The sequence below is a fragment of the Fusarium solani genome, assembly GCF_023522795.1.
Source record: "Fusarium solani strain SB1 chromosome Unknown bctg00000000, whole genome shotgun sequence".
NCBI classification, from domain to species: Eukaryota; Fungi; Ascomycota; class Sordariomycetes; order Hypocreales; family Nectriaceae; genus Fusarium; species Fusarium solani.
The window spans coordinates 4237243-4252344 of NW_027072157.1; the positions used below are offsets into that span (position 1 = coordinate 4237243).

The 15102-nt window shown below is 54.3% G+C and overlaps 5 protein-coding genes across 5 annotated transcripts; 2 read left to right on the forward strand and 3 right to left on the reverse strand.

Annotated features, from left to right (window-relative positions):
* Positions 1-741: 741 nt before the first annotated feature.
* On the reverse strand, positions 742-2975 carry MRS44_001340 (uncharacterized protein; the record flags this gene model as incomplete). Its single annotated transcript, XM_065623658.1, has 2 exons — positions 742-1901; positions 1976-2975. 2 exons carry the CDS (start codon positions 2973-2975, stop codon positions 742-744), a joined length of 2160 nt encoding a protein of 719 aa, XP_065480095.1.
* Positions 2976-4689: 1714 nt separating this feature from the next.
* MRS44_001341 (uncharacterized protein) lies at positions 4690-5719 on the forward strand (the record flags this gene model as incomplete). The annotated part of the gene is made up of 3 exons (XM_046274930.2): positions 4690-4726; positions 4777-5001; positions 5058-5719. The coding sequence occupies 3 exons, from the start codon at positions 4690-4692 to the stop codon at positions 5717-5719; spliced, it is 924 nt and encodes a 307-aa protein (XP_046138396.1).
* A 268-nt stretch (positions 5720-5987) lies between these two features.
* MRS44_001342 (uncharacterized protein) lies at positions 5988-6755 on the reverse strand (the record flags this gene model as incomplete). The annotated part of the gene is made up of 1 exon (XM_046274929.2): positions 5988-6755. One exon carries the CDS (start codon positions 6753-6755, stop codon positions 5988-5990), a length of 768 nt encoding a protein of 255 aa, XP_046138395.1.
* A 502-nt stretch (positions 6756-7257) lies between these two features.
* MRS44_001343 (uncharacterized protein) lies at positions 7258-8863 on the reverse strand (the record flags this gene model as incomplete). The annotated part of the gene is made up of 4 exons (XM_046274928.2): positions 7258-8457; positions 8507-8541; positions 8602-8720; positions 8784-8863. The coding sequence occupies 4 exons, from the start codon at positions 8861-8863 to the stop codon at positions 7258-7260; spliced, it is 1434 nt and encodes a 477-aa protein (XP_046138394.1).
* A 1211-nt stretch (positions 8864-10074) lies between these two features.
* On the forward strand, positions 10075-14495 carry MRS44_001344 (uncharacterized protein; the record flags this gene model as incomplete). Its single annotated transcript, XM_046270443.2, has 5 exons — positions 10075-10280; positions 10887-11422; positions 11496-11877; positions 11944-12055; positions 12105-14495. 5 exons carry the CDS (start codon positions 10075-10077, stop codon positions 14493-14495), a joined length of 3627 nt encoding a protein of 1208 aa, XP_046138393.2.
* Between the last annotated feature and the right edge of the window lie 607 nt (positions 14496-15102).

Genomic DNA, 15102 nt, shown 5'->3' on the forward strand with positions numbered 1-15102 from the left:
AGCAGTGGATTGAGTCGTTCTTCTTCTCGTCGTCTGGTACTAACCCGATGATGTTGGCGCTCACCAGGCAATCGAATTGGCGGTTGTGGGAGGAGTGAACTTTTTGGCGGGAACGAGGGTCAAAGTCTGGAAAAGCGAACGAAAATTGTGGTTGTGGGTGCGGGCTTCGCTAGCGGGAGGTACGTACTCCGGAGGCACGGGCGTGCGTTGTTCCGCAAAGCCCTCCTTCGCACGTGATGATTTGCCTGGTAGGTGGGAGCCACGATGGGGTCCACGGGGGTGGTTAACCAGCCAATGGAATAACACGTTTGTATCAACTCAATTACAACAACAATACGGATGCCAACGATCAGAGACCAACGGTTTAGTGTTCGATTTGTTTGACTTTCTAAAATCCCATATCAGGCAAAGCTCACCATTCTAAATCTCTCGATGTGATGGGATCATTTGCCTCGTTCTTCTAAACCTCCATGTTCCTTCCCTCCTCACCTTTCTTCCCCGGCGGTGATAGCAAGATGAATCTTCTTCTAGAAGTGCTGCGCGAGTTCGCGCTCGAATCTCGAAATCTTGTTAAGGCACTCTCTGGTGCGTATCCGAGGTGAGTAGGCCTAAGCCCCCTGTCTGTTCCAAAAATCTCATCATGTCATGGTTCAGGCTTCACGACTCTTCCTCTTCGCGGTTGTCCTGTTCGGCGGAGACTTCCTCCTTCTCCTCCTTAATCTCCTCCTTGTCCGTCTTAGGTTAGACTCCATCGATCTCTCCAAGAATTTCTCTAAGCAAGAAATGAAGGGCATCGATTTTGAGTTCCACAGGAGGCGTGATGGAGGCGTCTGGCTGTGTAACTGCACATATGAAATGCGAACCAACCTGGACTACCTTCTTGTCCCAGCGGATTGTTCCATCAGGGTTGTACGCCTCCCAGGGTCTGTGGATGTACCTTGGGGCGACCAAGTTGAGACGAGGTAGGGGCAAGCAACGACCTGGTCGACCAGCACGCTTGTCACCCTCCTCCTTGAACTCTGAAAGAGGCGGCCACTCGGCTTGCATCACTAGGTTGCTGGGCAACTTTTTGTTGAAGCAGTTGTTCATGGCGAAAACAGGGGACAGATGATCCGAGAATATCTTACCGCCCATCAGTTCCTTGAGGAGCTGCTTTGCCTCACCCCCTTCGATTTTGGCATTAGCCTGAGCAACTCGTCGGCTGACCTCTTCAGCGAGCTTGAGTTTTTCAGTCTCGGCGATGGCTACTTTGAAAGCCGTGAGCTCTGCAGGAGTCTGAGGGACAAAAGGCGACTGGTCAGCACCCATGTATCGCAAGTTAGCCATCATCTTCTGGAAGGACTGGCGCTCTTTGGCTGCCGTGCTTGTCCATCTCTTGGACTGCGACCATGTACCTGCCTCAGGCCCGGTAAGAGCAGAAGACGATTGCGTGTTAGAGTTGACGGGTTTCAGAGTACGACGTTGAGACGATGGTCCTGTGACAGATGAATCGGTCTGCTGAGGAAGCTGTACCCGAGGCATCTTATGGTTGCGAAGCAGGCTGTCGTTGTGGCCGCTGGCACTTGGAACGTTCATCACGCGAGGCGATCCCAACGAGGTCTGGGCCTGTCGAGTCGGAATGAAACCGGCACACTTACGGGGATCCGTGACCTCTCGGAGGTGCTTGTCGAACGTCTTGACAGCGGTTGTCATGGGTATCTCCTTGTCGTTGGGAGCAACGGCAATCGCGCAAGTCTTACCAAGAGGGGACGCCTTCATCCAGGCAGCTTTGCCTTTGGGACCAAATCTTGGGCCTCTGGGGCTAGATGACTTGGCTCTCTCCTGGTTCTTGAACATTTCAACCTGGGTTCTGGGGGCGATGTCTGTGCCGGGCCCGGGACTGCGCTGAGGGAGTTGCTTGCCTGATGACCATCACGCGCTCTGAAGGCTGTTGTTCGAGGTGTGCTTAGCGAATCACTGTGCTTGGAGGACTCACAAGACCCAGACCTGGGTGGCCCTTGCAGCTGAGGAGCTTGCGCGGCGACCGGAGGAGGCTGAGGCCAGAATTGCCCGTCATAGCCTTCCACAATGAATGGCATCTGAGGTTGGTATGGATGCCAGGGAACGGGCATCATGTTCCAAGGTACGAGCGGAAAGGGCATAGGAGATGGGCCACACATAGGCGGGAAGGGCATCCCCTGTGGATCGAAAGGGCCCATCATGGGGGCCATCATGGGACCAAGAGGCGCGTTTGGGTCAAGGGGTGCGAGAGCATGAACGGCGGCTGGAGTACCAACTCTGGTGACCGGAGGACCTGCTGCCGGTTGCCTTCGGCCTCGGTTCCTTGGGTCATGATGAGGAGTTGGCGGCACGTCGGGCCGCTGGCGGGGTCTCGACGACCTGCCAACGGGCTTGTTGACCCGACCCCTTGGGCTTTGCAAGTTGTCAACTCGTTGGTCTCTACGGTGGGCGTGATAGGAAGTTGGTGGAGTGTAAACGGTAGGCTTGAGGAGCTCCAATGCCGGCTTCGCGGGGGTATAGACGGTGGGTTGTAGAAGCTCGGGCTCGGGCTTCTCAGGGGGCTCTTGGACGGTCTCCTCTTGGGTGATCTCCTCTTGGATGGTCTGCTCTGGGGCAGCCTGACCCTCGGCAGCGGCTCCAGATAGCTTGGAAGGATCTCCGTTTTCTGAACTGTGGACACTAACTCTCTTAGCCCTCTTCTTCTTCTTCCTGGACGCCTTCGCTTTTTGGACCGGCTGCTCCTTGGGCGGGCTGGCTTTCGGGAGGGAGGGAAACATTGTATCGTACTTCTTGGGATCAAGTGCCACACTGACGATGGACTTGTTACGCTTATGCTTAGGCTTCGGCTTCAACGAGGGGGCATCTCGAGCCGGACGAGGCTTCTTCGCTGGCGAGCGAGAGGGCTTCTTGACAGAATCAGGGTCCGACTCGGACGACTGAGAGCTTGGGACGAAGGCGGGCGCACAAGGATTCATGGTAACGACCGATGGCTTGTCAAGCCATAAGCTTCAGAGGAAAAGAGATTGCAGAATGGTTCTCGGGATGGTCGGGTATAGGGGGGAGGATGCTGCAAGCGGGATGCAGTCGAGCTTGACGGGACGAGGTAGGTGGATAGAGGTGGGTGTTGATATGATGGCTGACCGTGAACATGAGGCCGATGATAGAAGAGGAACTCAAAGACTGGATATTTTCTTTCTCTTTCGTGATGTTGCCTTTCTCGAGGAACACCGATAGCTGATCTCTAGGACATCATCCGTTAGCTACTCGTTCATGGACGGCGCGGGCTGGCAAAGAGACTCACTCAATCAACTGTACCTTGATTCATCAAGCAAAAGCGAGCAAAGAGTAGAGGGGAAGAAAAATGTCAGGAGGAAATAAAGGCCCTGGGCGGTTTGCGTAGGTTGGACGAAGACTGAGGCAGAGGATATGATGTCGGTAGGTCTCGGCTGCGTAGGTTCCTAGGAATGACGAAAATGGAGTGAATGATGTAGGATAGGCAGCGAAATGGAAAGTAAACAAAGATACTGCAGTGCGAGGCCAGGAATTTTGCGAGTGTCGGGTTGACGATGTGAATGCGCGACAGCTGGCTACCAGCTGCCAGGCAAACGCTGATAGAGTGACCGGCAACAAACAGTCCCAGGCCGAGTCGCAGCTGAAGCCTTGGACGTTGATGCTTGAGAGACAGAAGTCGAGTTGTGTAGGAAGTGAAGATATTTTCAACCTGTTTCCCGACGAGAAGATATTTACAAGCAAGGTCTCTGGTGTGGTCGGGGTGAAGCATTTCGGATGCTCAGTTATTGTCCCATCGGGGCGACGGTGCTCTATTGTTGCGATAATACGGGTATTGTCCTTATTATTGATGCAAATGCGGTAATGACGGGTTAGTGCTGGTGAATCACTGGCATTTTTCACAATGGGGACTGATCATGGTTTCTCATGATGATGATGAGGGATGACCACTTGGGAGAGGAGACAATATCGGGGTGAATGGGGAGGGCGTCACAATTACAGATCCGGGGAATGAGAATCCCGAAAGGGTAGATGGATGAGCTACAGTGAGTTTCCCTCTTGGTGCATTCTATTCTTTGTGTTCACAAGCCTGATACAGATGTTTTGCTTCAACCTGTCCATTCTGGGAGGACTGACAAAGTAGACATGATGCTCCCGCATCTGGATTGCTTGACAACCTATGCACCACAGATGCTGCCTAGAAGGGAAGAGAATAAAGACTTCAGCCTGTTCAAGTCGATTGTCGCCCAATGTATTCATAGAGATGTCACGTTCAATACTCCGGACCAGATTGAGAGAACTGCCTCGGTACATGTCTAGCAATAGCAAATAAGGCCCTCGATACCACGCATGAGCAAATGCGTAATACAGCAAAAAGACGCGAATACCTGTAAGCAGCATATCATAGCGCTCAACCTTTGAAATCACATGCCATAAGCACATGGGCAAGGGAAGCGATGACACTTTTTCCCAACAAAGTCGACAGGCTCATGTTGATTAGTCCAAGGGGAAGGAACCCGACGACACCCCCCGCCGATCCCGAGGCCTTGGCGCGAGCCGATCCACTCTGAGATTAAACGGGCTCCTGTGTGTACACCTAAATATCTTGGGTGTCCTCAACACCAAAGAATCTGTCTCCCCCTCCTTTTTTCCAACTTTCCCCCCTCGGCACGATTCAAGATGGCCACTCTAACGACCCTCAAGCTTACAAACCGCTGTACGAGCCCATTCCGATATTGTATACAACCATACACTGACACCTCTTAGCTCCGAAGCAGCCCATCAAGAAGCTCCCAGCTTCTGTCGAGCTCGGCCCCGACACCACCGTTGAGGATGTCAAGATCATGATTGCCAAGGCGGTTGGCATCAGCGACCACAACCGAATTGGCCTCTACGATCCTTCCACCAAGAAGACCCTTAAGAACCGCAAGGCTCGCGTCGCCGATGAGCCTGCTGTCGTTGCTGCTGGCGAGACCCTCGTCAAGGATATGGGTATGTCTACACAGGTTCAACAACCCCAGACAACACGCTCTAACAATACAATGCAGGTCCTCAGATGGATTGGAGAACCGTCTTCGTCGTCGAGTACATTGGCCCCATCCTCATCCACACCGCTGCCGTTCTCGCCCGCCCCTACCTGTACAGCAACGCCGGTGCCATGTCGTCGACCCAGTGGCTCTCGTTCTACATGATCATACTTCACTTCCTCAAGCGCGAGTACGAGACCCTCTTCGTCCACAAGTTCTCGGCGAACACCATGCCCATCAAGAACATCTTCAAGAACAGCTTCTTCTACTGGGTCGTCTCGGGCGGCCTCTGCGCCTACTGCCTCTACCACCCTCGCTCCCTCGCTGCCAGGGCCGACGTCCCCGCCATGGACATCCTCGGCCTCGTCATCTACCTCTTTGGCGAGCTGAGCAACGCCACTGTCCACCGATACCTGGCTAGCCTGCGATCCACTGGCGGCACCGAGCGCAAGATCCCCGTCGGCCACGGCTTCGAGCTCGTGACCTGCCCCAACTACATGTTTGAGATTATCGCGTGGCTTGGCATGGTCGTCACCAGCCGAGACTGGAGCGTCGCCTTCTTCATCGCCATTGGCACCGCGCAGATGTTCACCTGGGGCAAGGGCAAGGAGCGTGCGTACCGCAAGGAGTTTGGCGACAACTACAAAAAGAAGCGATATGTCATCCTCCCTGGTCTTCTGTGATTTGGTCGTGACTGAAAGGGCCCTACTGGGAATGGCGGGGAGGTAGATCTGCTTGGCGAGCATCAAGAGGGGGGGTTTTGATACAGGTTAGAAGGTTAGAGGAAAATGGGCGTGGTTAATGAGATAAAAAGTGAATAGACTGTCATGTATACGTTTATAAAGCGAATGTGCTTGCTCGCCATAAAATCCCCCAGCGCCTATAAATCATCGTGTTCATCAAGCATTGTCATGATATACAAAGTCGTTCCTCATAACTCGAGTCTTCTCTTCATCGGGACGCCGTTGACATTGACGCCGTATCTGACCCCTTGGTTCCCCTTCCCATGCTCGACTCAGGATCCGTCAAGCTCCGGCTGGCATCTGAAAAGGTCCCCGGCATGCCGTGTCCTGTATCAATTGCCATGCCCTCCATGCTCGTCTTCCCATGATCATCGACCCCTTTCTTCGGTCCATCTACATCCATCTCGTCTTCGCTGTCGCTCCCCACGCTACCGCACTCACTGCAGCTGCAGCTACAGCTCCCCTCGACGTTGGCCAGCCGAACCGTCTCCTCGAGGACGAGAAAGTCGCGCTCCAGCACCTCAGCCCAGTTCTGGACGTTGCCGAGCTCCTTGAGCCTGCGAGCAGCAACATCCGCCTCGCGAGCCAACCGGTCGTTCTCACGACGCAGCCCGTCCGCAGCACGGCGCACGTCCTTGGCCTGCTTACCGAGGGCGGCGGCGTTGGAGTGTAGCGTCGAGGCGCGCCACTGCAGCTCCGAGTCCATCATGTTCTCGAGGGTCGCCACGACGGCGCGCCGCGCTTCAGTGACGTGCCGCTGCGTTTCTGGAGAGGGGAGCGTCGGCTGCAGATGCGGAGGCGGCGGGGAGCGTTGCGCGGACGATGACGAGGACGGCCCTGGAATCTGCGCGTGAGCGTGAGCATGCGCGATGGACGGCGACGCGATGGATGGTGGAGGAGAAGTCGGCGGGCGGGACGAAGGGCCCCCAGCGGAGGATGAGGAGCCAGCCTGCTGGGAGGACCTCGAAGCTGACATGATGAGGGTTTGTCAAGACTATGCTTTCAGTTGCCGAGTTGATTCTCGGGGGTTAAAAGAGAGGAGAAACATGCCAGCAAGATCTGAGCAATGAGTTCAACGGGCTTGTTTCATGCGCAGCTGATACACCTCGTTGTATGCATGGTGGTGGGGGTGCAGATCATGCGGCTGCACAGAGGACCAGAACGGCAAAGAAGATCTAACTCTTGTTAGAACTTTTAAGGAAATTTACATAAATCTACTAAAATAGTAGCATAATCTAATTAAGATATTAGATCTTTTTTATTCATTGTTTATTATTCTTATTATATCTTTATAGCTACCTTTCGGGAAGAATGAGCAAAAATGGATCTCTGTCTCTCGATGGTTTCTTGACCAGCGTAGGGAAGCCCAAGGGGAAACCCACAAAACAGGTAAATAAGCACAGGGAATGGGGTATCTTGCAGGGAGCTGGCAGAAAAGTACAGAAGTCTTGTAGCAGGTCGTTGGTATTCGCAGTCCATTAGTCGTCATAATACCCATCATATGTGCCTTGCATTGCTTGCGTGCTCACAAACTCTTCACTGGCTAGCCCTCTCATGCACCTCATCTCGAGTCCATGAGGGTCCTTGTGCCAGTCACAGGCAAAATCGCAGTCGGGTGTGTCGGTTTCGCCAAAGTACTTACATATGATGGCGTGTCGACATTTGTTTGTGCTCTCACAATACTCGGCAAGAGACTGGAGACTCTTTAGCCTGGCCGTCTGGTTTGCCTCTTCTTTGGAATCGGATCGAATCATTCGGGTCACTCGTTCCAGGTCTTCTCGGCTGTAGTATAAGAAGCAATAGCTCGCGTTACCGTCTCGGCCTGCACGGCCGGCCTCTTGGTAATAGCCCTCAAATGACTTGGGAATGCGCCAGTGAACCACAAAGCGCACGTTGTTCTTGTCGATACCCATGCCGAAAGCAGTTGTGGCAACGATGATGTCGTAACCAGGGTCGTTGCGGATCCAGCGGGAGAGAGTCTCCTCCTTGACATCTTTGGGGAGTCTGGCATGAAAGGGCCGGGCTCCAATGCCCTCATCTCGAAGGCTGGATGCGAGTGATTCGCATTCATCTCGAGATATGGTATAGATGATGCCGGGCACACTCTCCACCCTCTCATTTACTTGTGTCAATTCGGCCAATCGCTCATCGGCACGACGACGACTGTAGACACCTCGAATCCACCGTAAAAAGTCTTGGAGACGGTTCTCATCCTCATCCTTGGTGTACCGAATCTCCAGATGCAGGTTTTGTCGTTGGGGGTTCATGAGAAACTCCTTTGTCCTCTCTGGCGTCTGATCCAGTTTCAGAATGGATAGCACGTCTCGCCGAACCTGTGGGTTTGCTGTCGCAGTGAGGCACATGATGGGGACATCTGGGAACGTCTCTCGAAACCATGAAAGACGCTTGAAGTCTTTTCGAAAGTCATGGCCCCACTCTGAGATGCAATGAGCTTCATCGATGGCTATGCGAGCAAGCTCCTTTTGTTCGTGGACCAGTTGCAGGCGTTGGCGGAAACGGGAGACAGAGCATAGTTCGGGTGTAACGTATAAGAGACGAGTCCTTGGATGTCCAGTCTCAAGATCACGCTCGATACGGAGACGCTCATCAAAGGGGGTGGTGCTGTTCAGAGAGTTGGCGTCTATCCCGGAAGCTTTGAGGGCTTCTACTTGGTTGATCTAGCAGAGAATCAGATCCGGTACCAACAAAGGATCCGAGATTCCTTACCATCAGACTTAGCAAAGGGGACACAACGATGGTAACTGGGATGCTTAGTTAGATAGAGACCAACCAACACGCAGTAATTAAGCGGCATGACTTACTACCCTGGTCAATGACTGCCGGGAGTTGAAAGCACAAACTTTTACCAAACGATGTGGCGGCTTGAACGTAAACATCGTAGCCATCAAGGGCGGCCTCGATAATTTCACGCTGATGTGGCCTGTCGATGGAAGCTGCAAGTCAGATCAATGCGGGCTTTGATGCAGGAATAGTTGCGGCAAACCTGAAATCGTCCTTGTTGAACTGCCTTCTTAGTGTGAAGCCAATGTCTGTGCATGAATTGGTCCTCTTGAGAGGAGGCATTGTGCTTGCATCAGCTTGAGCATAGATTCACGGCAGCTTGGGGTGAATGCGTGGAGATGTGTCGTTGAGCGGGGTGGAGTCGTGAATACCGACCACTCAATTCATAGCAAGTGGTCAGAAGCTTCTCCTTTCTCGGAACTCGATAATGGTTCACGCTGGTGTTGTTAACCTGTAGCCCTAGCTTGCGTGTTCAGGTGGATAGGTAGGAGTGTTGGCTGACTTACAGAGTTGCAGTGAGGAGGGTCTCTATTTCTCCTTTTGGCAATCGTATCGACCTCTGGGCGGCCAAGATCCACCAAATTTTGCAGGGTCTGCAACCTTGCTATTAGTGGTGCGCTGGTGTCTCTGGTGAGCGTGGTGAAGGATGAAGTGATGCGCAGGGGTGTGAGCGAGATCGCCATGCGCTGCCGGAGTCGCGATATCTCCGTACCCCAGCTTCGGAGTGAAGCTGGAAGGCGGGCCAGACGGTCACGTGCATCCCGACGCCGAGTCAACCGAAGTGTTTGTCAGCTTGTTCCGTGAGCCTCTGTCAGCATCGAAACAGGCTATTTACGTCTCATCACTTCTACGACACATGGTTGGCGCACAATCGGAAGCAGTGCATCGAGTTACAAGGCGTGTCAGGGTTGGAATTCGCGATACGGGGACCCTCAGTCTTGTCTCAGCCGTCAACTGGCTGCACCTGCTACATACACGAACGCCGACCGCGGGATGATGTGATGGATGTGGTCAGCAGAGAGACAGCAGAGGCAGCCCAGTGGTCCGGCCAAGCAGAGTGTGCCAGTGTCAGCGCCTCGAGCGCCAGAACTGAGTGCGTACCTTGCATTACTCGCCGGAGGCTTAGACAGGGGTCGGCGACTCGACTGAGCCCGTTCCAGCCAGAGCAGCCAGACAAGAGCCTAGGCCGCCCTCCTACAGCAGCCATCCCTTGGTGGATGCCAGTGACGGCGTCGACGGACGGTTGAATGGAGACGCTTAACGGGCTCTGAGTTGTTTCATAGGTTGACATTACCCCTCGTCTCCCACTTTTCTGTTGCTTCCAGTGCCTCCAGGAACGGTCCCGAGCCTGACAGCTGTCCCTCGTGTTGTTTGTGCGTGTCGCTTGTCTGGGCATCTTGTCTAGTGTGTCGCCCCTGTGCGACCATGTCCTGTCCCCCAAGCTGGCTGGGCTGTGGATGAAGGGACAAGGAGCCATCCCTATCTCTCCCAGCATGGGTTCATCTGGATGCCAGTGCTGGCCAGTCTCTGCCCGCGAATCTCGTACTGTGCGTCAGCGGCCGGGCGGTGGCGGGTGCGCTGGCCAGTCAGTGGACAGACCAGACCAGGCGCCTGGAGGGATGCGGCGAACAGCGTACCTGTCAGCGGCTGCCGCAAACCCTCCAGGTGGCCGGGCTCTAAAAGAGGGTTTTCATCTGGGGTGAGGGTCCTGGCGCCAGCTTACAGCGCGCCTTAGCCTCTGAGACGGCCCCGCACTGTGTTTCACCCGCCCACATCCCACGACCCGCGCGCCCTGAGACCGACTGCTGGCGTCGAGGGCCCCACGTTTGAGGTGCGTGCTGTGACCAAAACACTTGGTTACCCCTATCTGGTGCGCTATCCCCTATCTAAGCACATGGGACCGGCGGGTGACAGGGGTGGCTGGGAGGAAGTGGGAAAAAATCCTCTAGGCGGCGAGAGGAGCGGGAGGCATCTGCAAGTTGAGTTGCGGTAGCCAAAGCATTTTCCTTTGCCCGAGGTGGACTCTCTGGATGCTAAGTTTGGCCGGTAGCATTCAAGTGGGCAGCCAAGACTTTCTCAGCAAGGCGCTAAGGCACCTTACCTAACATTGGTTGCAGCATGTGCCTGAGATCCCCCGTCGATCCAGCTCCCATTGCAGTCTCGATTCTTTTGGGGATCTTTTTTTGCAACTCCTTGAGCTCGACGTAGCCAGTCCGCGATAAAAGCAGCAGGCCAAGAGACCAAAGTGGGAGACAGACGGGGGACATCCCAGCTATTCTCACCACGCATCCTTACCTTACCAAAGACGGAGTCCTGGCCCCGACCTCATCGCCTCCACGTCCGCATCAGCTCATCATCGCGGCCCTTCCCGCCCCATTTCCTCCTCTAGCATCTTCCTCAGCAATCCTCAGCAATCCTCATCCCTGGGTCAGCTTCGACCGCCGAATCCTCCTCGATTGCCGCCACCGGGCACCTCTCGCCCTCCACATCTCTTCGACGACGAACCTCAATCGACTTCAATTCCGTCTCGACAGAACAGGCCCGAACCTGAACCACGCGCCGCCTGCTGGCCTTTCCTATCCAACAACCATGACCCTGTCGCACTCGTCGCTGCCACAGCCTTCATTGGCCTAAACAAGAACCTTCGATCGCGGGCTTTGCTCCGCTTGAGACCCGAGGGCCTTCGCTTGCGTTTGCGTTTGCGCCTGCGCTCTGGTCGAGAACAAGAGACAAACGCAAAGACAAGCCATAGAGGGGCTTCTGAAACGTCTCATCCACGACTATCGACATACCCGTCATCGAAATTCCTAACGCCCTCGCCGCCGATCGATTACTCCACCGGTGCGCCCTACGCACGTTGCCTGCCTCAACCGATCATTCTCATATTATCCTTCCTCCGCTATGGAGCGGCCAGACCGACTCGCTGGCTCGTCCGTCGGCTCAGCATCACAACCACTAGTTCCTAGGAACTTGCCCGAGAACCATATATCTGGGAGACGCCCCGTCCCGAATTCGGCTGCCACCTCGAACGGCCCGCCGCCGCCTCCTCCCCCCATTCCCAACCTGCGTGGTGTTCCCTCCAGCTCGTCCCTCTCCACCGCCGGCATGTCGGCTGCTCAGGTCATCAACCTCGCGCGCGAGGCCATGCGGAACGCCCTCGAGAGTGAGAACAAAGCTGCCGAGGCCAGCGCCGTCGGCACAGGGCTCAAGACCGGAGTCACCATTGATCTTAGCCGAAAAGGCATACAAAAACTGCCCGAGGAGGTAGTTGATATTGTCAAGGGTGAATTGGAACGGTCTGTGCCCTCGCTGGGATCCTCTCTAACCAGGCGCCCGGGCACTGATACTTACATGGTGTCCAGACTAGCATTGTCACACAATCAGCTCTCATCACTACCAGCCCGATTTTCCGAATGCACCTCACTGCGATACCTCAACATCAGGGGCAACCAGATCAAGGAGTTCCCCATGCCTGTACATCTCTCATCTCTAACCTTGAGAAGTATTTTCTGACAAGTAATAGCTTTGCGATCTGAAATCTCTAGAGATCCTCGATCTCGGTCGCAATCAGCTTCGAGTCCTTCCTCCCGACATCGCCAGACTTTCGTCTTTGAAGGTCCTATCTGTTCCTAAGAACCAGATTCGAGAACTCCCTCTGTGTCTTGCCGACATGGGCTCCCTCCAAGTGATCAAGTTTGAAGGAAATCCCATCAGCTTTCCACCTCGAGACGCGATACAAGTGCAAGCCCCGAGCCCACCGAACGAGGGTCTTCTAAGGGACAGTGAGGTGACAGAAGTCGCAGTAACTGCACATATCAAAAAGTTCTTGAAACAACATGCACTCAATGGCCGACTCGAGGCTGAGAACACGGGAGACGAGTCGAGCGAAGGGGCCGAGACTCCCCGCTTCCCGCTAAAGAGAGTTGCCAGCGGGCGATTCCCGATCAAGGTGAATGGCACCGATTTGTCAGACATTCGATCGCCCAACATTGGCTCGCGCCCACCGCCGATCCCCTCAAGATCACATTATCGAGGCCTTTCGCAGCAAAGCACCGCTATTCGACGACCTGGCGTCATGCCCCTCACAATCGGAAACGTCAACGAGCGAGTCCGCAGTAACTCTGAGAGTTTGTTGCGAGCGGACCGATCGGAGAGCCGTAGCAGACGCATGGGGATTGTTTCGAGAAAACCATCAGATCTGGGCACTCTTGATGAGATGCAGGTCAACAATCGCTTCAGTCATTACCGTGGCCTAAGTCATGGCTCGGCCATGCAGGGAACACCGATAGGAACCAAGAGTCCGGCGACTCCAACGGAACCATATCTTCAGCGCCCGATCTACGTGAGACGGCTTTCTGTGCTGCCTGAACGACGCCGAGAGTCAAAGGTGTATGATCCAGTCGTTGAAGCAGCAAAGGGGATTCTGTATTCGATATTTCAGATCCACCCCATGATCCAGATGTTGATGAGCCTCACAAGTGACGGGTCTGCCAAGCGATCGAGTCTTGAGATTGTCTTTTATAACACAAACTCACACGTGGAAGAGCTAGAACAGGAGATTCAGAAGCATGAAAACGCCTTGGCCGACACTGATGACCTCGCGCACCGGGAAAACGAGAATGTCCACCGAGCTTGTCATACACTCGTCAGCGCGTATGGGCATGTGTGCACGCTTCTGGTCGACAACATCGATACGTTTGTCAACAATGGAGATGCGCGCTATATCCGGTCTCTCTTGATGTTGCTGTACAACAGTATCATGGAACTTCGGGTAACACTTGCGTCTCTGAGCGCTGAAGAGGGCCCTCAGCAAATCGCACCCGAGGGAGACTCAACCAGCAGCCGCACCATCAGACCGCACGTCCGAGAACCATCGATTACTCCAACAGTGGAGAGACCTACGGGAGCCCGCAACCGGAATGGCACTCTGGTGCACCATCCGATCAATCTTCGTGTTGCTACTGACGTCCCAGTGCGTCTCTCAGCAACATATGTTAACGGCAATGGACGGACTGCTACAATCACCTCGGCCACTCCGCGATCTGGAGAGTCGTTCTCTTCGATAGGCAGCCGAGGTATATCTTCCGAGTTTACCGAGGAGGACCGACAATTCGAAAAGATCTTCCTGTCGTTGCAGAAGTCGACAGATCTTGTTATGCGGACACTGCCTAGTTTCCAAGTACAGCTTATGGGCGGCCTTAGAAACGCGGTGCATCAGCGTACGCCGGAGAGCATCATTCAGCACTGGAAGGGGCTGATCAGTGGATGTGGTGTCGTCATCCAACAGACGGAGGCGTTGAAGAAGAGACTCTCGCTCATCAAGTTGAAGGAGCCTGGGGTTCGAACGCAGGCAAGCTTCTGGGGAATGTGCAGCAACTTCAGCCATTCTTGGGCCGACATGATCGAACAGATCAAGTATGGTCCCAACTCGGTACCACTGCCACCAGACACCAGGGCTCGTCTGCGACCGATCCAGCAAAGTATCAAGGAGACAAGCAACATCATCTACCAGTCTCCTTGGCACTATCTGTTCCGACCGATGGCCAACAACGGGCCCACGTCGTTCCCTGCGCACGGCATGTCGCCAACCCAGGTCCCGATTACACCGCAGAGCGCCGCCTTGGGACCTGCAATGCAGGCAACGGTTCCCACAACACCACAGAACGGATCATTCGCAGCGGCGTTCCACGGAAACGTCTTTGACCGAGCCGACGCCCTCATGGCGAACCCCGGCATCTCCATGGGTCGAAACGGAGGAATGAGCAAGGGGCACATGGGATTCAGTTCTCTCTCTTCCATTTCGTCCATGTCATCAGATGAAGGCAGCATGCACTCTTCGCCCTCGGTCTTGGGATCGCACGGGCCCCTCGGGCCAATGCCGTTGCGCCTCAATGGGGGTAGAGTTGCCTTTTGAGTCTTGTCGCCTAGCAGCATCTCGGACTTGGATATCAGATTCAGGCTGACGCGACAGGCGAGCGCTGTCGCCGTTCTTGCATACTGAAGAGACGAGGAGGAGGAGGAGACATATTTTTGATATAATTTCGTGTTTTTGAACAACTACCAAGGCGTATGGTATTACGCTGATAGTCATTCCTTTACCGCATAGCCTTGGCGTTGGGGACTCTGTTGGTTGCTTTTTTCTATATGCCAAAACAGGGCTACGGGAGGTAATTTGCATTTAATTTTCAAGGCGGGAGGAACTCACAGCTTGCGTACGGGTATAATGCTTAAACTATTCATGTTGGCGGAGCAAAATTTGGTGGGAGAGGCATAATGACCTGGCGGTGGCTGGACCAAGGACATGTTGCCTACATGCATACGAGTCGAGGGAGGCTATGGATGAGATGGAGGTATGGCATGAAGCAGGGAGGAGGCTTTGCAATTGTACATTAGCCGTACAGCCAATATAATGCTGCTGGTATTACGAATGAAGTGTTCGAGTTGCAAAGTTAATGGTCCGGCACATGGATAGATGACGACCAGAGAGAGTCAGCATCGTATTCGTAGCTTCATTGTGTCGA